The sequence below is a fragment of the Pseudophryne corroboree genome, chromosome 2, assembly GCF_028390025.1.
Source record: "Pseudophryne corroboree isolate aPseCor3 chromosome 2, aPseCor3.hap2, whole genome shotgun sequence".
Classification (NCBI taxonomy): domain Eukaryota; kingdom Metazoa; phylum Chordata; class Amphibia; order Anura; family Myobatrachidae; genus Pseudophryne; species Pseudophryne corroboree.
This window is the reverse complement of record NC_086445.1, coordinates 384,358,061-384,384,790: the sequence shown is the minus strand read 5'-3', so window position 1 is coordinate 384,384,790 and position 26,730 is coordinate 384,358,061. Positions and strand designations below refer to the sequence as shown.

At 44.0% G+C, this 26,730-nt stretch overlaps 2 protein-coding genes across 5 annotated transcripts in view; one reads left to right on the top strand and one right to left on the bottom strand.

Annotated features, from left to right (window-relative positions):
• The window catches only part of UBAC2 (UBA domain containing 2), a 419,334-nt gene that overhangs the window by 120,747 nt on the left and 271,857 nt on the right, over positions 1 to 26,730 (top strand). The window lies entirely within an intron of this gene.
• On the bottom strand, positions 2,243 to 22,725 carry GPR18 (G protein-coupled receptor 18). The gene is made up of 2 exons (XM_063953258.1): positions 22,637 to 22,725; positions 2,243 to 3,603 (listed from the first exon to the last, which is right to left on the bottom strand). The coding sequence occupies exon 2, from the start codon at positions 3,572 to 3,574 to the stop codon at positions 2,582 to 2,584; it is 993 nt and encodes a 330-aa protein (XP_063809328.1). The 5' UTR covers positions 3,575 to 3,603; positions 22,637 to 22,725; the 3' UTR covers positions 2,243 to 2,581.

The following is a 26,730-nucleotide window of genomic DNA, read 5'->3' as shown; positions in this document are numbered from 1 at the left end:
GAGGGGTCTCGGCTTTACAACTTTGCCGAGCAGCTACTTGGTCAGGGGCAAACACGTTTGCTAAATTCTACAAATTTGATACCCTGGCTGAGGAGGACCTGGAGTTCTCTCATTCGGTGCTGCAGAGTCATCCGCACTCTCCCGCCCGTTTGGGAGCTTTGGTATAATCCCCATGGTCCTTTCGGAGTCCCCAGCATCCACTAGGACGTCAGAGAAAATAAGAATTTACTTACCGATAATTCTATTTCTCATAGTCCGTAGTGGATGCTGGGCGCCCATCCCAAGTGCGGATTGTCTGCAATACTTGTACATAGTTATTGTTACAAAAAATCGGGTTATTATTGTTGTGAGCCATCTTTTCAGAGGCTCCTCTGTTATCATGCTGTTAACTGGGTTCAGATCACAAGTTGTACGGTGTGATTGGTGTGGCTGGTATGAGTCTAAAGGGGGGTACACACGGAGAGATCCGTGCTTAAAATCTAAGCAATCTTGCTAGATTGCTTAGATTTTAAGAACGGATCTGCCGTGTGTATGCCCTCCAGCGATAGCGATGCCCGGCCCCGCGCATCGCTATCGCCGATGCTAGATTGAGCTGCATGCAGGCTCAATCTAGCGGGTCGCTCACTTCACCGTTGTGTGAAGTGAGCGGCCCCCCCGTCGGCTTTCCCCCTCGCTCAGCACATCGCGCTGTGCTGAGCGGGGTGAGAGATGTGTGCTGAGCGGTCTGAGTTAAGATCGCTCAGCACACATCTCTCCCGTGAGTACCCCCCTTTACCCGGGATTCAAAATCCTTCCTTATTGTGTACGCTCGTCCGGGCACAGTATCCTAACTGAGGCTTGGAGGAGGGTCATTGGGGGAGGAGCCAGTGCACACCAGGTAGTCTTAAAGCTTTTACTTTTGTGCCCAGTCTCCTGCGGAGCCGCTATTCTCCATGGTCCTTTCGGAGTCCCCAGCATCCACTACGGACTATGAGAAATAGAATTATCGGTAAGTAAATTCTTATTATTTAACACTTGTATATCTGTAAAAACGCCCAATACTAGCAGAGTCTCACGGGATCTGGCATGCCGAGAGGGACTGTTCAGCGTGACTGCAGCAATGATGTATGAGGACACATCTGTGGTGGTTTTTTTAGGTATTTACTGTGTTGCGGTGAGAAAGGGGAATACTAATCGGGTTCTCATGAAGGACATGTGCAAAATAAAAGAAACCAAGGTCTTTCTTTCTATTTCAGTGCATTTGAAGTTTGCCCATATCTTATGTCTTGTGTTATCTGTACTAAGCAAGACATATGCATGATGTCTAGTTAGCATGCATTTTAACATGCACAACTTTTAAGAGAAGTGTTTTCTATATTAGCATGCAATTCTTACTTTCTGTAATCTGAATAAGTATTTTTCAGCTCTTCGGTTAACATCTACTGATTTTTACTATTAATGTATTTTAAGATCATTTACACAAACCTGATTTTGACAGACTAATAAGAAGCTAACAGTATGAAGTTTCTCATTATGGGGGAGATGTATGAATGGTAGTTATGGGGGAGAAGTGGTATCAGCGTACGTTATGTGCACTGATACCACTTCTCCCCCATGTATTACAGCAGTGGTATGTGCTACAGTATAAAGATATGCACGCCGATATATGCATGGGCAAATGTAGGAATGATTTTGACAGCTGCAGGTGGAGTTGCCCTATCTCCACAGCAGGGACAGCGCTGTCCCCGGCTGTAGAGGCATCCGGACTGCACAGGAGATCTTGCGCATTCCCAGTGAACCAGCTGGAGTAGTGAGACAGCACATGGGAGGGATCGCTGGAAGGGGGAGTTTTCCCTCCCCCTCTATGGCAGCCTATATGTTCTTACATCTTGGCACTAGTGCTTCCCGCTGCCTCGGCAAAAGAGGTGAAGTGGGAAGAGCCATACTTGCATGATATGTGCCAGTTTCATACATTTGCCCCTAAGCCTCCTAGATGAGATATCCGGGAGAATACGCTGTCACAGTGGTGGACTTGTTGCTATATCGCCAGTAGTGGAGCTTTGCACACACACATTTGACATGCTTAGGCAATTAACGTTTTAATAAGGACCATCACAAAGAAGCCCCCGAATGACAGAATGTAGTACACCCCTGTTTAAACCTACTTATTGCAGCCCATACATATTCAATTGATCTAACTTTGCTCTATTATAGTCTTAGTTAATGCACAAACTTTCTGTGAAATCTAAGGCCATCATCACAAATAACTTCAGTTTTTATAAATTCTGTTTTAGGTATTTAATCATATATCCATTACTGTATTTACAATACTTCATCCCTTTCAGTGTCTAAAGCTGCAGTCATTTTTTTTTCTTTCAAAAATGATTTATTTTTCATATGATTACCATTCCGTGTTTAATCGTGGTTAGTTTGTACTTGATGCATGCAGTCTTTTTTTTTTTTTTTCTTAATTGTTTTATTTTTTTTAAAGATTCTGGTAACTCAGTCTTCAGATGAAATTCCAAGTCCTTAGATTAAATTTAATATATACAGATTTTTAAAATGTTATATTTATTCTATGCATCTAAAGACCACACACAGATCACACCATTTCACTGTTGATATTGCTCAAAGAGCGTATGCTGCCCGTTCTCCCGCTCTTCCTGCGTACACTGCGCAAATAGTTCCGGTACCAAATTACACTGATCACTCGAGCCTGAAACTGCTTGGAGACAATGTAATACAGGATTACGTCCAGGCATGTGCTGAGATTCATTAGGTAGGTGGATATCTTTCCCCATGAAATGTAGTGGTGTTGTTCTTCCTGGGTCATTAGTAGTATGAAGCACACATGGAATGGTACAAAACACAGTAGCACCTGCATGATTAAAGTCACAATGATTTGTATTGATTTCTTCTTTGCTTTGGGCTTCAGTCGTGAGGTTCTGCCGCTAATAAGACTGTAAATAATAATGCTGTAACAGCCTATCATGATAAGTAGAGGAATCAGGAAAAAGAAAATCAGACGAGCAACGTTCAAGATGTTGTTTTGTTTAAAATGGATGATGTCAAACATTTTGAAACAAGTGGTGAAATTAATTTCTGTGTCTCTGTCTTCAGAGAGAAAAAGCAAAGGGGTTGTGATTACAATAGTCATTATCCAAATTCCAAAGCATGCTGCCATTGCTTTGGAAATATTTTTCAGCTCTTTGATGTGTTTAGGTTGTACAATTGCCATATATCGATCAGCGCTTATAAAAGCAAGAAGCCACAATGTGACACTTGGGTAAAACACTGTAAGAGCAGCCATGATCCGACAGAATAGATCTCCAAAGGTCCAGGATTGTGTGGCATAGTATATTATACGGAAAGGGACAAACAGTAAAAACATTAAATCAAGCAGTGCCACATTCATCATGTATACTGTTATAGTTGTTCTTTTTTTAGTGGAGCAGCTAAAAACCCAGAGTGCTGTGAGATTAACAAATAGTCCAATGGGGAGAATAATGCTGTAAAACACAAGTGCAACAATTCCATAGTCTTGAAACTGCTGGATAAACGCAGAAGGGGTTTGACTTTGATTTATGTTCTCCATTATCCTTTCTCCTCTGCAAATCCAGCTCCCTGCAGTAATAGAAGCACAAATACTGTATACATATTTCTGCCAATTGTAGATAGTCACTTATTATATACATTTACAGTTACACATACAATTAATTTATGTAGTTCAATACTGACAGTCGTTTTTGCATACTAGAGCCAAAACTGGTAAATTGATTTCTATCTTATCTCTCTCAGGTTTGGAAGATGCATTTTGTTACGCATTTTAAACATACATAACTAATACCCCTTTCACACAGAAATTAAATTACTGGGTGAAGCAGTTCTACCAGGTAATTTGCCAAAAAACACAGGTCCTTTTTCTGTGTGAAAGGGTCAACCCGGGTTGAAATTCCCGGGACTTCAACCCAGGAATTTACTAGGGATGGAGACCCGTGAAATTTGACCCAGGGTGACCCATTCACACAGACGGAATACCTGTTTTAATCCGCAAATTACCGGGTAGACATTTGCTTCACTGTGTGAAATGGGTGTTAGGCAGTGACTGGCAAAAAGACCCGGCATTGCCGGGATTTCTGTCTGAAAAGGATATAACTCTACCCCTCAATGTGATCTGTCTGAAATTCAAATGATTGCCCATTGATGGAATTTACAATTTTCACCCATCAGATGTGTGACTAATTGACCGATTTGTCCTTAGCTTATAGGTCTGCTGTTTACAGACCTCTATCTTTTATCACTCTCCAATTCTAAAGTAATTAGAAGCCAAAAGGGACCATAAAGGATAGTAGTTCAACAGCAGTTAAGCAAAGGAAAGTTACAGATGTTTTGGGTATGCTTGGTTTCATGGGAATGCATACTGTTTACTGCGAGCCATCCATATGTCATTCTGTGAAATATGCAGTCCATTCATTTATGTATCTTATGGCTTTTATCCAAAGCACTTAATTTCTCTTACGTCCTAGAGGATACTGGGGTCCATTTAGTACCATGGGGTATAGACTGGTCCACTAGGAGCCATGGGCACTTTAAGAATTTGATAGTGTGGGCTGGCTCCTCCCTCTATGCCCCTCCTACCAGACTCAGTTTAATAAATGTGCCCGGAGGAGCCGGTCACGCTTATGGAAGCTCCTGAAGAGCTTTCTGCATTTATTTTATGATTGTTCATTTCAGACAGGGCTGGTTGGCACCAGCCTACCTGCTTCGTGGGACTTGGGGGTTGGGGACGGCGGGGGATGGCCCAACCTCTTGAAGGGTTAATGGTCCCGTTGCCCGCTGACAGGACGCTGAGCTCCTGAGGGAACTATTCGCAAGCCCCACCACGGTGAGCGTACATTCCCGCAGCACACCGCCACCCCTAACAGAGCCAGAAGAAAGAAGAGTTGTGAGTACTAAGCGGGTGTCCCATAATGGCGGCATGAGGGTGCGGAGACGCACATCTTCTAACCGGGGCGGATTGCATCTCATTACACTGTACACAGTACCCACACTGGCAAAAACAGCCTTAAAATGGTTTTCTCTCCATTTTAAGGAAAAGATTAGTCAGCCAGTATAAAAAAAAAGCGTGAAGACCGCGCGCCATTGAAGGGGCGGGGATTCAGTATGAGAGGATCCAGCAGCTCAGCAGCACCATTTTCCCTCTGCAGTGCACACAGACGCTGACTGACAGGGATGCGCAGCTCCTCCAGTGTGACTCCAGATTACCTCAGCGGTACCAGGGGGTCATAGCAGGGGGGGAGCGACTATTAGTGTACTAAGTCCCCTATCAGGGTACTTAGTCTGCGACCCGGCTAAGCTTGGCATTAGCGATAAGGGCGCGGTGGGGGCTTGCTCCAAATTACTCTGTCTCTCCCTGAAGGACTCTTTGTAGGTTAATTGTGCTTAACCTTTTCCTGTGTGTGTGTGTGCTGTCACATTTACATTATGTCAGGCAAAGAGTGTGTTTCTTGTACAGCGGAGTGTTCCTCTGAACCAGGATGGATTAATTCCATTAAGGGAGTGATCTCAAATATTTCTACAAAGCTATCCCGCAATGAGAAAGAGACGCAATACTTAAGACAGACTGCGTCTCAATCCCCTCCATTGTCTCAATCCCCTCCCATTTGTCTTTCAAAACGATCTCTGGCCCATATCCTGCAGTCTGACTCTGACGGGTCAGACATGGAGGAGGGTGAGGTGGATTTGGAGTGGGGGGATGCTACTCTGTCACAGGGAATAGAAGCTCTTATAGAGGCTATCAGAGATGTTCTGCAAATTCCTGATAAGGCGTCAGAGGAGTGTGAGGAATCTTATTTTAATGTAAAAAAGAAATCCTCTGTAACTTTTCCTGCGTCAAAGGAATTGAATACCCTGTTTAAAGAACCATGGGTTAATCCTGATAAGAAATTTCAAATCCCTAAAAGGTTGCTCTCATCTTTTCATTATCCTCTGGAGGATAGGAAAAAATGGGAAAATCCACCAATAGTGCCTGTCCCTGATGCAACCTCCCTAAAACATACGGCTGATCATAAAATTGAGACTACACTCAAATCATTATACACAGCTGCTCGGGGGGCCCAAAGACCGACTATTGCATGTGCGTGGATCACAAAAGCCATTGCTAAATGGTCAGGTAACCTAATTGAGGGGTTAGATTCCTTGTCTAAGGGGGATGTTGTTTTACTCCTACAGCATATACAGGACTCTGCGAACTTTATGGTGGAAGCCAGTGGACGGCTGATGCGGACTCCAGGAAAGGCGTGGAAGGCCTACCATTCACAGGAGAGGCCTTGTTTGGAGACGAACTAGACAAATGGATCTCCAGAGCTACTGCGGGTAAGTCTACGTATCTTCCTTCCGCAGCTCCCTCAGCCAGGGAAGCTTATTCAGCTTCAAATTTACAGTCCTTTCAGACAGCCAAGTTTAAGGGAAAATCCAGAGGTTCTTCTACAGCCTCCAGAGGCGCAAGAGGTAAACCACGCAAGCCAGCAATTGCAGGTGTTCAGGAACAGAGCTCAGGCTCTGCTTCCTCAAAGCCTTCAGCATGACGGTGGGCCGCGAGGCCTGGAGGTCTGTCAGGTGGGAGCCCGACTACAATTTTTCAGTCACATCTGGTCAAGTTCGTGCCAGGATCCCTGGGTAATAGATCTTATTTCCCAGGGCTACTGACTGGAGTTCCAAGAGCTCCCACCTCACAGATTCTTCAAATCAGGCTTCCCAGCTTCACAAGAGGCCATCCAAAAACTGGTACAGACTCAAGTCATTGTTCCAGATACACCTCATCTACAGGTGTACTATTCCAACTTGTTTGTAGTACCGAAACCAGACTGTTCGGTAAGTCTGATTCTGAACCTCAAGTCCTTGAACCCGTCCTTAAGGGTGTTCAAGTTCAAGATGGAGTCTCTGAGAGCGATGGTCTCAGGTCTGGAGGAAAGGGAATTCCTTGTGTCTCTGGATATCAAGGATGCGTACCTTCACATTCTGATATGGCCACCTCACCAGGCTTATCTACGGTTTGTACTACAGGACTGTCGCTATCAGTTCCAGGCCCTGCCATTTGGTCTCGTCACGGCACCGAGGGTGTTCACCAAAGTGATGGCAGAGATGATGTTTATACGCCGCAAGCAGGGAGTGAACATAATTCTGTACCTGGACAATCTTCTGATAAAGGCGCCATCCAGGGAGAGGTTGCTGGACAGCATTGGCCTCTCAACCAAACTACTCCAGGATCACGGGTGGATTCTGAACCTTCCAATATCTCACCTAGAGCCAACACGGGAGGCTCCCATTCCTGGGAATGATACTGGACATGGACTCGAAGAAAGTGTTCCTTTCCGTTGGAAAAGGCATTGGTAATCCAGTCAATGGTTCGGGATGTCCTGAAGCCAACCCGGATATCGGTGCATCTATGCATTCGCCTTCTGGGGAAAATGGTGGCCTCTTACGAGGCGCTTCAATACGGAAGGTTCACGCAAGACCCTTTCAGCTGGATCTGTTGGACAAATGGTCCGGATCGCATCTTCACATGCACCAGAGGATTCGTCTGTCACCAAAAGCCAGGATCTCCCGTCTGTGGTGGCTACAGACCTCACACCTCGTTGAGGGTCGGAGGTTCGGAATTCAGGACTGGATCCTGTTAACCATGGAGGCAAGCCTCCGAGGTTGGGGAGCAGTCACCTAGGGGGTGCAGTTTCAAGGAAGATGGTCAAGCCAGGAAGTTGTTCTTCCAATCAACATTCTGGAACTCAGGGCCATATATAATGCCCTTATGCAGGCCTCTTATCTTTTTCAGGATCATGCCATTCAAGTCCAGTCGGACAATGTAACGTCAGTGACGTACATAAACCGACAGGGCAGAACGAAAAGAAGAGCAGCAATGTCAGAGGTGTCAAGAATTCTCCTCTGGGCATAAAAAAACCACTGTGGCGTCGTCAGCGGTCTTCATTCCAGTAGTAGACAACTGGGCAGCAGACTTCCTCAGCAGACATGACCTGCACTCGGGGGAGTGGGGCCTTCACCCGGAAGTGTTCAGGGGCTTGACACGTTGGTGGGGATATCCACAAATCGACATGATGGCCTCTCGTCTCAACAAGAAGCTCAAGCTGTATTGTTCCAGGTCGAGAGACCCACAGGCAGTGGCGGTAGACTCTCTGATGACTCAGTGGGACTGTCAGACGGTGTACGTGTTTCCTCCACTTCCTCTGATCCCAATAATTCTCAATAGAATAAAAAGGGAATAGGTTCAAGCAATACTAATTGCTCCGGACTGGCTAAGAAGGGCCTGGTACGCAGACCTTCTGGAGATGCTCCTCGAAGATCCGTGGCCTCTACCTCTTCACGAGGATCTTCTGCAACAGGGCCCCTTAGTCTATAAGGACTTACCACGGCTACGTTTGACGGCATGGAAGTTGAACTGCTGATTTTAGCCAGAAGAGGGATCCCTAACAAAGTTATCCCGACTATGATCCAAGCCAGGAAGGGGGTAACATCTAAACATTACCACCGTATTTGGAAGAAACACGTCTCCCGGTGTGAGAGCAGAGCTTATTCTGCGGGGGAATTTCACCTGGGACGTTTCCTGCTTTTTCTGCAGGTGGGTGTGAATGTGGGCCTACTGTACATCTAGGCTCCATAAAAGTCCAGATTTCGGCCTTGTCCATTTTCTTTCATAAACATTTGGCTTCTCTACCTGAAGTCCAGACGTTTTTGAAAGGTGTTCTGCGCATCCAACTTCCCTTTGTGCCTCCCACGGCATCTTGGGATCTCAATTTGGTGCTGCAGTTCCTAAATCGGACTGGTTTGAACCATTACAGGAGGTGGACGTAAAATATCTTACGTGGAAGATCGTCACACTGTTGGCATTGGCTTCAGCAAGACGTGTGTCGGAGCTGCGGGCTTTGTCTCACAAAAGCCCCTATTTAATTTTTCATGAGGACAGAGCTGAACTCAGAACTCATCCGCAATTTCTTCCGAAAGTGGTGTCTGCGTTTCATATCAACCAACTTATTGCGGTTCCGGTTCTCACCGACACTTCCACTACCTCAAAGTCTTTGGATGTTGTGAGGGCTTTGAAGGTATACGTGAAGAGGACAGCTCGTCACAGGAAATCCGATTCGCTGTTCGTTCTGTATGATATCAATAAAATTGGGTGTCCTGCTTCAAAGCAGACAATTGCACGCTGGATCTGGCTCACTATCCAGCATGCTTATTCCACGGCAGGTTTGCAAAATCTGTACAGGTCTACTCTACTAGGTCGGTGGGTTCTTCCTGGGAGGCTGCCCGGGGTGTCTTGGCTTTATAGGTATGCAGAGCAGCTACATGGTCTGGTTCGAACACGTTTGCTAAGTTCTACACGTTCGATACTTTGGCCTTTGAGGACCTTCAGTTTGGTCAATCAGGAACCTTAGCACTCTCCCACCCGGTTTGGGAGCTTTGGTATATTCCCATGGTACTAAATGAAACCCCAGTATCCTCTAGGATGTAAGAGAAAATAGGATTTTAATTACCTACTGGTAAATCCTTTTCTCATAGTCCGTAGAAGATAATGGATTCTTCCTGCACTGTTACTTGGTTAAGTATTGTTGATTCAGCTGTTGCTGTTACTGTTTAAAGTTGGGTTTGCATAGCTTTCCTCTGTTTGTGTGTGCTGGTTCGTAGTCTCACCACTATCCTTATTTATCATTCTCTCAAAGTATGTCCGGCTCCTCGGGCACAGTTTCCTAGTCTGGTAAGAGGGGCATAAAGGGAGAAGCCAGCCCACACTATCAAATTCTTAGTGGTTATGGCTCCTAGTGGACCCGTCTATACCCCATGGTACTAAATGGAACCCCAGTATCCTCTACGGACTACGAGAAAAGGATTTACCGGTAGGTAATTAAAATCCTATTTTTTCTCTTTCTTTATTGATTAAACCTCATTTTACCACAGCTTGTTAAATATCCTGATTTTCTCTTTTTCTCCTGGTAAGTAAATGTTCGTCTTGTCTTGTAACTATGGGGGTAATTCAGAGTTGATCACAGCAGCAAATTTGTTAGCAGTTGAGCAAAACCATGTGCTCTGCAGAGGGGGGGGGGGGGGGGGGGCAGATATAACATGTGCAGAGTGAGTTAGATTTGGGTGGGTCATATTGTTTCTGTGCAGGGTTAATACTGGCTGCTTTACTTTTACACTGCAATTTAGATTTCAGTTTGAACACCCCACCCAAATCTGACTCTCTCTGCACATGTTATATCGGCCCCCCCTGCAGTGCACATGGTTTTGCCCAACTGCTAACAAATTTGATGCTGCGATCAACTCTGAATTACCCCCTATATTTCATTTATTTTTTTTGATGTTTACTTCACTCATGAGTCTATTTTGTTCATATACATTTCTGTTGTATTCCTATTCTGCTTTTTCTGCAATCACATAAATGACATGGCCACTAACATGTGTTGAGAAAAAAACCTGACAGCTGATTGATGAATTTGTAAACAATTACATATAAAGAATAGGGTTACACGAACTAATGAGCATATTTTAATTACATGATTAGGCTTCCGTTTCCCATTGAAGGTGGTTGCATACAGTCATGTGAAAATGAAAGTACACGTACTTATCATGATATAATTAGGAACTATCTAGACCTCACATCTTTTCTCAAATCTAATGTTGTGTGGTTCACCCATATTTTACTTGTTAAAAAATAAATTAGCCAGTATAAAGAAATCTTGTGTGACAAACCACTTTTGTATTGTGGGCCTAATTCAGTAAGGATTGCAAATTATGCTAATTAGCAGAAGTTGCAATCCTTTGGATCGCATGCTGGGCGCCACCCATCGCTGTGCAAGGCCGCCCAACATGCTGACCGCCTCCTCCCCCGTTCAATAAGCAGAAATTGCGAACACATCGCAATTTCTGCTTGTTAGCAGAAACTAAGGATAGCCCCTGACGTCACGCAGCCGCCGCGATCATGCCGCACCGCCCCAGTTTGTCTGCCTCCGCCCCCAGAACGCTTCATCTCCTCCCTGGAAATGGAGCGTTGCCCGTCCCCTTTCCGCGCAACCGCTTCTGCCTGATTGACAGGCAGAGGCGATCGCATTTTCTATGCCCCCCCCCCTGCAGAAAATGCGGGCGCATGCGCAGAACGGGCCAACCTGAATTAGGCCCTGTGTTTGTCTTCATATGATATGATTTTAGATGTTTTTAGAAAAAAGTTAAACCTATCATTTTTAAATATGCCTGTGCAAAAATAGCCATACCGTAACTACTGTATTCTTGTTCAAAGCAGATGCCTAGGGTAATGTATCCTAACTACATTTTGTTGCATGCAGTGCACTTTCATTGAAACTAATGTAAGCTTTCATCTGTGTTGACACCTGTCAAATGCACTGAAATGGAACGTGAAGCATTCAGCATCATTTATTTTTCCATTCATTTACATTAATTTCTTAATGCATGTTAAGCTACATTTTAATGTTCATTGTGTCCATAGCCAAAAGGATATTATCACCTAGAATGAATTTCTCAAATTATGAAAAAAAGAGATTTTTAAAGTCCCTCTTGGTCAACAATATTACTTTTTTTTACTGTCATTATTAAGGGCCTAATTCAGACCTGTTCGCTGTGGTCTGCAGTCAGATAGTCGTCGCCCAGGGAGAGTGAAAACCCGCCCTGTGCAAGTGTGCGAATGCATGTGTATGCCGTACGAAAATTCTGCCATACAGCGGACAGCTGCAAATCCGTTCGCAACTTTTTCACCATCGAATGGCTTTTCCAGTCTATGCGTAGCCCAAGATTTACTCCTACAGTGCGATACAAACAGGCTGATCGGGGGCCGGAGCTGATGTCACACACCCTCCCTGAAACCGCTTGGGAACGCCCGCGTTTTTCCTGACACTCCCGGAAAACAGCCAGTTACCACCCACAAACGTCCTCTTTCTGTCAATCACATTGCAATCAAAATTTTCTTACCATCCTGTCACTGTTTGGCGATGCGCCTGCGCATTGCAGTGTATACACAGTCATTCAATAATCGTCCGCTATGCGAATTCGCACAACAGCGATCAGGTCTGAATCGGGCCCTAAGTTCCATTACTGTGGCAAACAGCTTTATGTGTATTCTCAAACGCAATATAAATGTATATACTTTAAATTGCTTTCCATTCCACTGGGATGGGGTGGTGTGATGTCAGATGTAAAACTTTGTGTACTTTATTCTCTCTTTTCCAAACCCCTCTTCCCAGTGATGTTATGGCCGGAGATATGCAAATCTAAATAATTTCATTGCCCGTCGCTGTCAATAAATGTTAAGCCTTCTGGGAAACCTCTCCCTTTGGGATAAATGCTGGTAGCACTTGCCCTGTAAGTTCTTAAATGTTGTCACGTGGCAAGCAAATGTTTGTTATTGCTATGTCATATTGTCAAGCAAACAAGTATGGTCACTTAGGGTTACACAGAATATATAGTATATCGCACATCACTCTCAATCTTCTGCCACCAATATGAATTACAGGATTTTTGAGTTTCAGGGGTATATTCAATTGAAGTTGAAAACTACCGTCTGTCGAAAAGACGTCAGTTTTCGACTTTCTAAGGTCGAATCCTGATTCGACCTATTCAATGTATCCCTAAATTTTTCGACAAGTCGATGAATTCGACTTGTCGAAAAGCACGTGGATCAGCGGAATGGCTGCCGATCCATGTGCTTGTGTCGAAAACGGGGCCAAAACCGACAGGTTTTGGCCCCATTTTCGACCATCTCAGTCCGACATCAAAAGATGTCGGACTGAGATGCGGACCCAGAGGAGGAGAGGGGGGAGAGCTGCATGGAGACGGGGCGACAGCCGGCGGGCATACAGGGGAGATCAGCGCTACAGTAGCTCTGCAGCAGGATGTCACTCAGCCGCCCGACCTCACGGCACCTTCCACCCGGCTCCAGCACGCTTGCTGGAGCCAGGTGGACACTGCCATGAGGTCGGGCGGCTGAGTGACATCCTGCTGCAGCGCTGATCTCACCTGTATGTCCGCAGGCTGTCCCCCGCTGTTCTCCCCACAGCTCACCCCCCTTCTCCTCCTCTGCGTCCCTCATCTCAATTCGACTTGAAAAAGTCAAATTAAGATGAGATTGAATAGGGGTTGTCGTATCCATTCCGACAAATACATGTCGGAATGGATCCGACTTAATTGAATATACCCCTAAGGGGCAGATGTATTAACCTGGAGAAGGCATAAGAAAGTGATAAACCAGTGATATGTGCAAGGTGATAAAGGCACCAGCCAATCAGATCCTAACTGTTAATTTACATATTGGAGCTGATTGGCTGGTGCATATCACCTTGTACATATCACTGGTTTATCACTTCCTTATGCCTTCTCCAGGTTAATACATCTGCCCCTTAGTTCTCTGCTTCCTAAAAGCCAAACCAGATCTCCGCTGCGTTTTTGAAAATATTACCATAAGGTTGACATTCTGAAATGTTACTAACCCAAAAGGGTCTGATTACTTTTGTTTACTCGCCAAAAACATTGTGACATTTGTGAAATGCCACTGCCTTGTTTAGCTGAAGCAGCATACAGTATTCCTGAGAATCCCTTTAAATAAAGTAATATAAAGTTTCCAATGACTGTTGCTCATCTATGTTAGGTATTGTAACGCTACTTTAAGTCATATTGTTGCATACTGTGTCTTGTAACTTGTTTTAAGAATTATAACTATTTTGGTAATTCCAATTCCAAACTTTGTCATCAACGGGTCACATTCATGAACAGCCAATAAAAAATGTACATGTGTAAATAACAGATTTCCTAACATCATCACCTAAAAGCCTCGGCAACTAGAATTTTTACAATATATATATCTGTGGGGAAAAAACTTCCCCTCAATCGACTAGTTAGACATAATATTGATCTATTTTGTTTGTTTGAGGGCAGCATAGAAAACATTCATGGTTTGGATGAGACAAATCTCCCAGTATAAAAAAACCTTTAAAAAAGGAGCGCTTGATTTAATTATGCATATTGTGTAGAACGCACATACCTGTAAAAAAATTATTTTTCGTTAGTAAAATGTTTAAGCTCTTTTGTGAAATGGTGGTGGAACGGAGACAGTTATTGTAATAGTTGTGAGTTATACCGGACAGTCTTTTTGCCGAACTATCCCTGCTAACCCTATTGGTACCTCTTGTGGCTTGCTGTTGATGGTATTAGCGGCGTATGCCTCGTGTGTTGTATAGTCCGTCTTCCCCGCTGTTTACGGCTGGTCCGGCTCCGTGTCTCTCGTGCGGCGTGATTGCTTGGACGCGTATCAGCGTCTCAACTGTCAGTGTTTGCATACACTTACAGTGTTCTCCGTCTCTGCACCAAGTATCTCCAACGCGTTTCGGGTTAAAACCCTTTTACTAGATCCTAGTAAATACGCCGCTAATACGCCGCTAATACCATCAACAGCAAGCCACAAGAGGTACCAATAGGGTTAGCAGGGATAGTTCGGCAAAAAGACTGTCCGGTATAACTCACAACTATTACAATAACTGTCTCCGTTCCACCACCATTTCACAAAAGAGCTTAAACATTTTACTAACGAAAAATAATTTTTTTACAGGTATGTGCGTTCTACACAATATGCATAATTAAATCAAGCGCTCCTTTTTAAAAGTTTTTTTTGTTGTTTATTGGATGGAGCTGCTATCACAAACATAAGCGCGGTCATTATTTTACTTTACCAAATCTCCCAGTATACCTGGCACTTAAGTAAGAAGACTTTTTTTCATATACCTCCTGAAGGGTGTGGTATTGAGGGTCGACCACTATTGGTCGACAGTAAGTAGGTCGACATGGGTTCTAGGTCGACATGACAAGGTCGACATTAGTTTTTCCGCTTTTTTGGTGTTGTTTTCTCCGTACATCCCCAATTAGTGCACCGTGTCACCTCGCATGGCTCGCTTCGCTCACCATGCTTCAGGCAGGTTTCCGTTCCCAATTGTAGTCCAAGTGGATCGTAAAGTATGAAAAAGTTCATATTTTTTTAAAAACTCATGTCGACCTAGAGTCCCTGTTGAACCAGAAACCATCTCGACCTACTTACTGTCGACCAGTAATACCCTCCTGAATGCTAGGTAAGCGTAGACCAATCACTTTACCTGCTGTTTTCACAAACCTCTCCAGAGACTTATGCTCTGCTACTGTGAAGTTACCAAGCCATGCAATAATTCCATAGGTTAAAAACACTTTCTGTTTTAGATTATTATTTTTGCCTGAGGAGGCTCGAACAGAAATCTACTTAAACTGCCCTGATCGCGGATGCTGGATTCTATGGGTTAGCAAGGAAATCAAGGAAAAGGGGCTGTGATTGAATAGCTCCAGATGTTAAAGCTCAAGGCTACCACCCTTTTCCCAGCGTGGTAAATTACAGCTACTAATGGGCAATACAGATGGTGTAATGGGTGGTCTTCAGTATGCCGAATGTCGGGATCCCGGCGCACAGTATACCGGCGCCGGAATCCCGGCATACCTACAGATATTCTCCCTCGTGGAGGTCAGCAACCCCCCTGGAGGGAGAATATATAGCATAGCGCGCCACCGTGCCCGCAAGGGGCTCCTTTGGGCTTGCCACGCTGTCGGTATGCCGGCAGTGGGGCTCCTGGCACCAGTATGCGTGTCGCCGGGAGCCCGGCCGCCGGCATACCATACTACACCCGGTGTAATGGTTAGCCTTACTGCATCACAGCACTGAGGTCATGAGTTTGATTCCCACAATGGCCATAACTGTTGAGTTTGTGCTTTTGTGGGTTTCCTCCAACAATCCAAAAATATACTGGTAGGTTAATTGTCTTAAGACTAAAGAAAAAAAATAACCCTAGTATTTAAGTGTGTGTGCGCGCACACATATGTTTAGGGCAAACTAGATGTTTCTCATCTGCCATCAAATTCTGTTAATATGTCATAGAATTTGGCCCTAAGTGGTATAACAGATTGGTTACACCATAACAAAGATGGTGTCAATTAGTCCAGTAGGAGACCAGTTTAACACTAGTCTGTTGGTAGCTGTAGGTTCATTACAGGTACTTCTGGTAGGCTCTTATGTAGGTTGTCCTGATCCTGTTGTCAGGTGCCAGATCCTGTTGTCCTTTGTCCAAGAATAGTTCTGGCAATTGGGTTTTGCAAATATGTTTTAATGTTATACTAGATTATAGCAAAGACTAGTTAAAAGCCCGTCAAAATGTCAGACTATGGGGGTAATTCAGAGTTGAATGCAACAGCAAATTTGTTAGCAGTTGGGCAAAACCATGTGCACTGCATGGGAGGCAGATATAACATTTGCAGAGAGAGTTAGAATTGGGCGGGTTATTTTGTTTCTGTGCAGGGTAAATACTGGTTGCTTCATTTTTACACTGCAATTTAGATTTCAGTTTGAACACACCCCACCCAAATCTAACTCTCTCTGCACATGTTATATCTGTCCCCCCTGCAGTGCACAAGGTTTTACCCAACTGCTAACAAATTTTCTGCTGCGATCATCTCTGAATTAGGCCCTGTGTTAGGAAGACGGTCGCTTCTCACACAGGAGCTGCTGGGTTTTTGGAAGTCCTGCTGCTGGAAGCCGGGGCTTGTCATGCTGAGTGAGTGTGTGTGTGTGTCAGTCAGGTGCAATGAGGTAAATGGCTCAGGAGGCATTGGTTAGTTCCAGAGCCAGATTTACACGCAATATATGAGCCCAAGGGTGCATGTGGGCATTATACACAGGTATAGCAGTATATACTGCTGGAAATTTGGTGCCTTTTGATCAGAGATATGCAAAAAAGATACTGCCTCACCGGACGTATACTTTTTAATACAGAGTTTTGACTATAAAATCATTACAAAGAAGATATTTTTAATACTCTTTGTATTTTTCATATACTTTACATAATCAAAACTCATGCGTATACGTTAGTATGGTAGGAAAGGCTCTGCCTCACCTCGCACATGTCACTGGTGTGTGTAGCATTATTATAAATGTAGATGCTGTATATCTGTAATAGACAGGCTATAATGATGTTATGCAGTTGAGTTGCCGGCAGTCCGGATCAGGATATTGACGCCGGAATCCCGACCGCTAACAATACCGACAGCCGGAATCCCGGCTATTCCCACTCGTGGGTGTTCACAACACCCATAGAGTGGGAATCAAACCTGTGGCGAGTGCAGCGAGACCGCAAAGGGACTCTTTGCGCTCGCCCCGCTTCCTGCATACTGAAGATCGGGATGCCGTTGTTGGTATACTGACGGCCGGCATCCCAATCGTCTGTAATTCTTACTGATCCCATAATGATGCTGCACTATATGCAACAGTACTGGCACGTATGAGCTCACCAGTCCCTGCACAGCTCCTGGCTAGTCTGGGGGGTAGAGGACACCAGTAGCTGGCCGGAGGGGTCTGGGCATGGCTTGTGCGGAGTGTGGGAGGGGTGAGCACAGGGGTGAGTGTGGGAGGGGTAAGCACAGGACCCCGCCCCTCCATTGGCATGCAGTATATATACTGTCTCCTCCTCACCCGCATCATCTGCAGCTCCAGCACTGACCCCAACTCCTCCTGTTCATTGCTCTGCTCACCCGACACAGGGTCTCACCTCTTCCTGCCAGACTGATTCACTTTCTCCCCTCCACCGGTAAGTGGTCACACGTGTCCCCGGTGCCACCGCTCTAAGCTCTGCGGGACTGTCTGGTGGTTCCTGCGTCCGTTTCCTGATTACTACTGCTACTTGTTGCTGAGTTCTGGGTTGGCAAGTAACCTGGGGTTGTAGCATAGTATATGTAGGAGGGGGTGTGCTGTATATAGGGGGGTACTGTATGGTGGGGTAGTGTGTCTATAGGGGCAGTGTATGGTGGGAAGTACAACAGATGATCAGATTATGGAAGAGGATGGGGGTGCAGTGTTTATAGGGGCAGTACATAGTGGGGGGGGCAGTATACATAGGGAGTGTGTGTGTGTCTGTGTCACACAGAGGTGACTATATCGAAAAAATCTACATCTCTCTCTACTGTCCGTATCTGTCCCTACCACTTCATTCTTTCCCCAGTCCCTATCTTACCCAAGCCCTCCTCCCTTTCTCTCCCCCCCCCCCGCCCCCATGCCCTATCTGCCCCTGCCCCCCTCCCCAGTCCCTATCTGGCCCATCTATCCTGTCCTCTTTCTTTCTCCCCCAGGCCCTTACTGCCCCATTTATCCTGTCCTCTTTCTTTCTCCCCCAGGCCCTATCTGCGGCTACCCCACTCTCTACCCCCAGTCCCTATCTGCCCCTACTCCTACTATCTCTCCGTAGCCCCCTTTCTCCATATGCAGTGGGAAACATTCAGATCAGTATTATTAATATTACCAGCAGCAGGTTAGGAGGCTGTAACATCTCCAGTCCCTGCAGTTTCACTTTCAGTTTGAGCTTTTTTCACATAGCACTGTGACTAAGACACACATCTGTGCAAAAAGACGCTCCATGGAAGCCCAAATGCGCAGGACCTTGTGCGTCATGAAAGGATGTTTGGCTTGAATGTAGCAATAGTGTATGAGGACATATCTATATATCTTTTTTATCTAGAGTATCAGAATAAGATCTTGTGCCACGATAAAATAGAGAAATGTGGAGTCTTCTAAAGAATATCAGCTATTTCTTATCTTTGCAAGGAGACGAGTCGTTGGAGGGGGATGTAGTTAATATACTGGCCACCGGGCCCGAAGCTTGACGAGTGCAGCAAACCCACGAGGGGACTCGCGCTCACTACCGGTATTGCGGCTGGTGGGATGCCACTGTCAGGATCCTGACAGCAGGCATATCATACTGAACTCGTTGGAGGGTACGAGGAGAATTCAGTATTATATATTCAGCACTACAGAGATCCTAGCACAAATTCAGAAAGAACGGTAACAAATGTAGTGTGTATCATGCAAACAATAACTTGTGTAAAATAAATAAAATATGTATGTATAGCTCTCTCTCATATATATATATATATATATATATATATATATATATAGAGTAGAGTCCGAACAATCAAATGTCCCAGACAGACACGGCACTCCAGGACTGCATGTGAAGATATTTAATGGTGCAGCTTCAGAGCACAAGCATATTACAATGCGGCATTTCGGGCCTTGCATGGCCCGAAATGCCGCATTGTAATATGCTTGTGCTCTGAAGCTGCACCATTAAATATCTTCACATGCAGTCCTGGAGTGCCGTGTCTGTCTGGGACATTTGATTGTTCGGACTCTACTCTGTATACTACATTAGACAATGGCACCCAGGCAGATGGATATTAATTAGAGTGCCGGATCATTTGGATACTATATATATATATATATATATATAGGTGTTTCACTTTTCATCAGCAAACTAGTTATGATGTGATCTATAGTGCCATTTGTCTTTAGGAGATCCTCATTGTTATGGGACCCCATACACAATAGGTGGAGGGAAAAGTGTGAACTGTATTGTGGGAATGAAGAAATGTTTAAAAATATTGTTTTTTTTATAGAAGTGAGTATTACAGAAGTGTTCTCATATATCTAGCTGCAATACGCCATTCAGCGCGAGATGCCTGGTGTGAGTGAGCCGCCAGGTCTTGTACAACTCTGATAACGTCATGCCTCATTTTTTTTTTTTTGCAGAAAATGCATGTTATTCACAATGCAATGTGACTTTGAATGTGCTGATTAATTTCATATATGACATTTACTGTATATTGTGTGCGATGGAGCAAAACAGAACTTGTATTGGAAAACAGCTGCGGCTTCAACATTGTAGCACTTTGTATACAGATTCAGAGACTCGGTCGCACACAGATATACAACTGTCATATATCAAATAAATCAGCACAGTCTCCTTGTGCGTCTTAGTTGCATTGCATTGTGAATAAGACAAATCTTCTTCAAAAACACCTCATGATGCTAGATGATTCTCACATGACCTGACTGTTTGGCATGACTGCAGCAAAGATGTAGGAGGATACATCTGTAATTCAAAGGTTTTATTGTATTAAAAAAAAAATTCTACTTGAAATAGACAGGTTATGTTTAAACATTACTATCAACCAACATTTGAGTCACTTAATCTAGTTACATATACAGTTTTACTGATTATGCTTTTATACTGTGTACAAATCCAAGTTTCTTCTGATTAATAAGAGTATATATTATTTACTAAAGGTGATTTTCATAGATTTAAATCAATTTCAAATCAAACTCTATCGATGTTGCTTCAAGAGATATAACACATTTACTAACCTGATTTTATATAAACATTTTTAAATGTTAGTAAATCTGTGTTTTAGCACTGGAACATAACATTGATTTACATTGATTTTCAGCAATTTAAAATCAATGAAAATTGTTCTTTAGCTTATATACCCCCTTAGTTTATATGCATGTTTGGGCCAAATTTTGTGGAATTCCCACTGCATGCATAAAAATACAAATAAGCAGAACACTTTTAGATTTATACATTTTGCTGTGTTTCAACATGAAACGTGATGGATTTAGTTGATATATATTTCCACTAATTTAACACAAAGCACTCAATGTGCCATAAAAAAATATTAAACTATTTGCCAAAGTTAATTAGGATCCAAAAATGAAAACTAAATTATTTCATTAGTATTTACCCGCTCACTATAGCCGTGCTATATTACCTCTGAAGTAACAAACTTTTTTCACAAGTTACACAAATTGCTTATTGGAGGCCATCTATGTGCCGGAAAGGTGTGTCACATGATCATACCTTACCCCTGTCTTTATGAGCTACCCTTTAGTGCATTTTCAAGTGTAGATTACATAACGTAGAAATAAGAACATTCCAAGCAGATCCAGGACAAGGTCGTCCAATCGGGAAACGAGTGCAAGAATATTTCCACAGCATTGAATATACGCCGAAGCACAGTTAAGTTCATCTTAAATGAAGAAAATATAGAACTGAACAGCTGTGAAACTGTATAGAACAGGCCCTCCTATGATACTGAGGGGTAAATTTACTAAGATGGGAGTACTATTTAAGATGAGATGTTGCCCATAGCAACCACTCAGATTCTACTTCTCATTTATCTAGAACCTTATAGAAGATAATACCTGGAATCTGATTGGTTGCTATGGGCAACATCCTATCTTAAATAGAACTCCCATCTTAGTAAATTTACCCCTGAGAGTCAAGGGAAGAAAAGCTGTAGTGAGTGGAGGCCAATGGTAATACTAAAGGAATTAGTTTTCCATGATAGAGATGAAAGTAACTGTGCATGGCAAAATAAAAGCATACTGTATGTGCTTTATAAATCTGTGCTCTATGAGAGGATAGGAAGAAGAAAGTTCTTGTTGAAACAAACTCACATGAAAGGTTGGCTAGTTTCCCATGTGGTAAACATGACCATGTGAAGGAAGATTTCATGGTCTGGTGAGATCAAAATTGAACTGTTCAGCCACAGTGAGAAGCGCTAAGCATCGCGCAAATCTTAAGCTGAGTACACACTAGAAGATGTGTGTACCCAGCGATCTCAATAACGACGGGACCCCGCATTTGACAGCATGGCATTGTCAGCGACATCCTCAGATTGAGCTGCATGTACAGACGACTGGGGATGTTGCTAGCGACCCACGGGAGTGCGCATTGCTAACAATCCAGTGCATACACACTGGGCGATAAAACAAATTTGTCGTAACGATTGGTCGTTATTAGCACATTCGTTTAAAATGTCTTCTATTGTGTACCCAGCTTAACACTTCATAGTGAAATCATGTTATAGGGATGTTTCTTTGCAGCAGGGACTCAAAAGCTCATAAAGAGGGTAAAATGGGTGGAGCAAAGCACAAACAGTGCAAAGGAAAACTGGCTGCAGTGTACAAGAGCACTTGGACTTGGAAGATGTTTCTTCTATCATGACAGTGGACCCAAGGCATACAACTAAAACCACACTGGAGTGGCTTATCACCAAATAGGTTAATGTACTGAAGTGTTCTAGTCAAAGCCCCAATGGGTCAATTAACTAAGCAGTTGTGTCCCTTTGTATTAAAGCCCTACATTTAAAAGGGCAATGTTTTTAATAGAAAAAGCTCATGTTATATTAGTGGGGTACACGCACAAGCCAGTTAAAGGGCAATTTTAATTTCTTGCATTGTTTAACCAGTCTAAACTACCAAGTTGCAATACTTTTACATAGTACATTTCTTTTTCTTTAACTTGCTTGAAAGACAAGCATTTCATTTTGTCTTTAAATAGCCTGTTTGGGATTGCAGTTGCAGTACTCTTAATCCTCTAAGGGGGAGATTTTTCAGAGCTTGAATAGGGAGAGAGTGGAAAGAGATAAAGTACCAACCAATCAGCGTCTGCCATTTTAAAGGTTGTATTTGAAAAATTACATTTAGAAGCTGACTGGTTGGTACTTAATTTCTCTCTCTATTGTATCTCTCTTCAGGCTTTGATAAATTCCCCCCCCCGAGCAATGTCTGTGTTTACGCTATATGCACGTGAGCACTGAAGGCAATATTATTCTTCATGAGCACAGTGCTTGCTCCTCTTTTATGAGTATCTCATTCTAAATAACACACCTCCTAATATCCTTGCTTTACATATCTGATTCTGACTTATTAGCATTGACTAAAAGGCAGACCCTTTGTGCTTACCCCTCAGTGCCTGATGACCATTTTTCACAATGTTGTCAATGTTCTGTGCTCTTCACACTGCTCTTGAGATTTAAACTTCCTCCTCCTGACAGTTCTAGGGTACTTGCAGTCAGGAAGTGAAAGCAATGTGTGAATTAGATGTGTTTGGTGTATGAGTAACTGTACAGTAAAAGTTTCCTCCCTCTATATATGTCACAGGATTCAGCCTCTGTAGTTTGTAAGGTGCAAGAGACAACAGTAGGCGAGCATACCTACTGTATTTTGGAATTATTTGTCACTTCAAAGAACATCTACATGCTTTCAGGGGAGACAGTAATTACCACCACTCAGGAAATTTTTGCTACTACAGATAGTAGATACAAATAAAACAATATAACAAAAAAACACAACAACAACAAAAAAAACAGTAAATTAATGTTCTGTGAAAAATATAAGAATCTTAATACTGTACTTGATCTTGCAGAACTGAAACTTGATTGGGAACCTACGTTTCACTTGGCTGTTCACATTTGATCAAGGAAGTAGAATGCTGTGTTAAAATCCATCAGTATGAGCACAAAAACATTCAGCCCCCACTCCTTCATTTTGAATTCTACAGGCAGCATTACTTTGAAAGTAAAAGCATGTTTTCAGTCTATCGTGTTAGACTGATTTAAATGATCATACATTAAAAGTGAATCACAGGTGTCATCACCCATGCATTCAAGCAAATCCATCTATAGGTGCCCGTACACTAGAAGATATTATGAGCGATTTGGCCATTTCCGACAGATCGAAACTACAAATCGTTGACAGGAATATATTCAACTAATGTCGCCGACACTTCACTATTCAATTTGCGGGCATTTCCGACAGGTTTTTGCCCGTTTTCGACAATGCCGATCCAACTTTTTTTAAAGTCGAATCGGCATTGTCGAAAACGGATCAAAAACCTGTTAGAAAAGCTTGCAAAATACGCCGATCCACTGTTTTCCGACAAGTCGGAAAAACGGCACTGGACTTGAATAGGTTGAATCAGATTCGACCTAAAAAAGTTGGAAAGTGCAGTTTTTCCGACTTGTCAGGAATTCCGTCAATAATTGAATAGACCCCATAATAGTGCACAGTGACTGTGTACGATAACGATGCACTGTCCCACTGGTCGTTGGTCGGAGCTTCTGATCTTCCGTGCTGCAGGGAAGGTCTGAAGCTATCGTCAGTGACAGCATGCTTCTGGATGTAGCCACTCCGAGATGTTAAGATATATCTCATGTGTATTGTAGTATATCGTTTGCCCAGGACTGCCGGGGAGCTGCCGGGGAAGCTCAAGCAAAATCGTTAACGAGAATGCGTCGTTTACAGGTTGTCTAGTGTATGGAGCACCTTATGGAGGGTCATAAAAACAACAACCTGAGACTGTGTACAGTCTCAAAAGAAGCAATATACAGTATTCTACTTTTTTTTTTTAAGTGTTTAAGTATTTTAACAAATTTTAGCCCATGCTGCCATTACCTAGGTTATTTGTAGGAAATAAAAAGGGATATACTAAGGGGGGTATCCAAGTAGCCCCGATGCTGTTTCGGCTGATTAAAACGGGCGGATATTGTGATTAATGATCGATGGTCATTATCGCGGTGTCCAATTAAAGGCCATTTTTATCGGGCGAAATTAGATTCACAATCACGCAAAAACACATGGGATTGGTTATTAGTCCCCGATCCCATGTGTTATTGCGGCTCTGGCAGACCTCTTATCGCGGATTATACTTTGGGTGCCTGAGACACCTGAAGTATAATTCCCAGTAAGTGCCGCCATCGGGTTGAGGAGCGTGCCGAATCGGGACAAATAGGATAGCCCCTTGTGATTAGTGATGAGCACCGGAAATTTTTTGGGTTTTGGTTTTGGGTTCGGTTCCGCGGCCGTGTTTTGGGTTCGAACGCGTTTTGGCAAAACCTCACCGAATTTTTTTTGTCGGATTCGGGTGTTTTTTTCAAAAAACCCTAAAAAACAGCTTAAATCATAGAATTTGGGGGTCATTTTGATCCCAAAGTATTATTAACCTCAATAACCATAATTTCCACTCATTTTCAGTCTATTCTGAACACCTCACACCTCACAATATTATTTTTAGTCCTAAAATTTGCACGAGGTCGCTGGATGGCTAAGCTAAGCGACCCAAGTGGCCGACACAAACACCTGGCCCATCTAGGAGTGGCACTGCAGTGTCACGCAGGATGGCCCTTCCAAAAAACACTCCCCAAACAGCACATGACGCAAAGAAAAAAAGAGGCGCAATGAGGTAGCTGTGTGAGTAAGCTAAGCGACCCTAGTGGCCGACACAAACACCTGGCCCATCTAGGAGTGGCACTGCAGTGTCACGCAGGATGGCCCTTCCAAAAAACACTCCCCAAACAGCACATGACGCAAAGAAAAAAAGAGGCGCAATGAGGTAGCTGTGTGAGTAAGCTAAGCGACCCTAGTGGCCGACACAAACACCTGGCCCATCTAGGAGTGGCACTGCAGTGTCACGCAGGATGGCCCTTCCAAAAAACACTCCCCAAACAGCACATGACGCAAAGAAAAAAAGAGGCGCAATGAGGTAGCTGTGTGAGTAAGCTAAGCGACCCTAGTGGCTGACACAAACACCTGGCCCATCTAGGAGTGGCACTGCAGTGTCACGCAGGATGGCCCTTCCAAAAAACACTCCCCAAACAGCACATGACGCAAAGAAAAAAAGAGGCGCAATGAGGTAACTGTGTGAGTAAGCTAAGCGACCCTAGTGGCCGACACAAACACCTGGCCCATCTAGGAGTGGCACTGCAGTGTCACGCAGGATGGCCCTTCCAAAAAACACCCCCCAAACAGCACATGACGCAAAGAAAAATGAAAGAAAAAAGAGGTGCAAGATGGAATTGTCCTTGGGCCCTCCCACCCACCCTTATGTTGTATAAACAGGACATGCACACTTTAACCAACCCATCATTTCAGTGACAGGGTCTGCCACACGACTGTGACTGAAATGACGGGTTGGTTTGGACCCCCACCAAAAAAGAAGCAATTAATCTCTCCTTGCACAAACTGGCTCTACAGAGGCAAGATGTCCACCTCATCATCATCCTCCGATATATCACCGTGTACATCCCCCTCCTCACAGATTATCAATTCGTCCCCACTGGAATCCACCATCTCAGCTCCCTGTGTACTTTGTGGAGGCAATTGCTGCTGTTCAATGTCTCCACGGAGGAATTGATTATAATTCATTTTAATGAACATCATCTTCTCCACATTTTCTGGATGTAACCTCGTACGCCGATTGCTGACAAGGTGAGCGGCGGCACTAAACACTCTTTCGGAGTACACACTTGTGGGAGGGCAACTTAGGTAGAATAAAGCCAGTTTGTGCAAGGGCCTCCAAATTGCCTCTTTTTCCTGCCAGTATAAGTACGGACTGTCTGACGTGCCTACTTGGATGCGGTCACTCATATAATCCTCCACCATTCTTTCAATGGGGAGAGAATCATATGCAGTGACAGTAGACGACATGTCCGTAATCGTTGTCAGGTCCTTCAGTCCGGACCAGATGTCAGCATCAGCAGTCGCTCCAGACTGCCCTGCATCACCGCCAGTGGGTGGGCTCGGAATTCTGAGCCTTTTCCTCGCACCCCCAGTTGCGGGAGAATGTGAAGGAGGAGATGTTGACAGGTCGCGTTCCGCTTGACTTGACAATTTTGTCACCAGCAGTTCTTTGAACCCCAGCAGACTTGTGTCTGCCGGAAAGAGAGATCCAAGGTAGGTTTTAAATCTAGGATCGAGCACGGTGGCCAAAATGTAGTGCTCTGATTTCAACAGATTGACCACCCGTGAATCCTTGTTAAGCGAATTAAGGGCTCCATCCACAAGTCCCACATGCCTAGCGGAATCGCTCTGTGTTAGCTCCTCCTTCAATGTCTCCAGCTTCTTCTGCAAAAGCCTGATGAGGGGAATGACCTGACTCAGGCTGGCAGTGTCTGAACTGACTTCACGTGTGGCAAGTTCAAAAGGTTGCAGAACCTTGCACAACGTTGAAATCATTCTCCACTGCGCTTGAGACAGGTGCATTCCACCTCCTATATCGT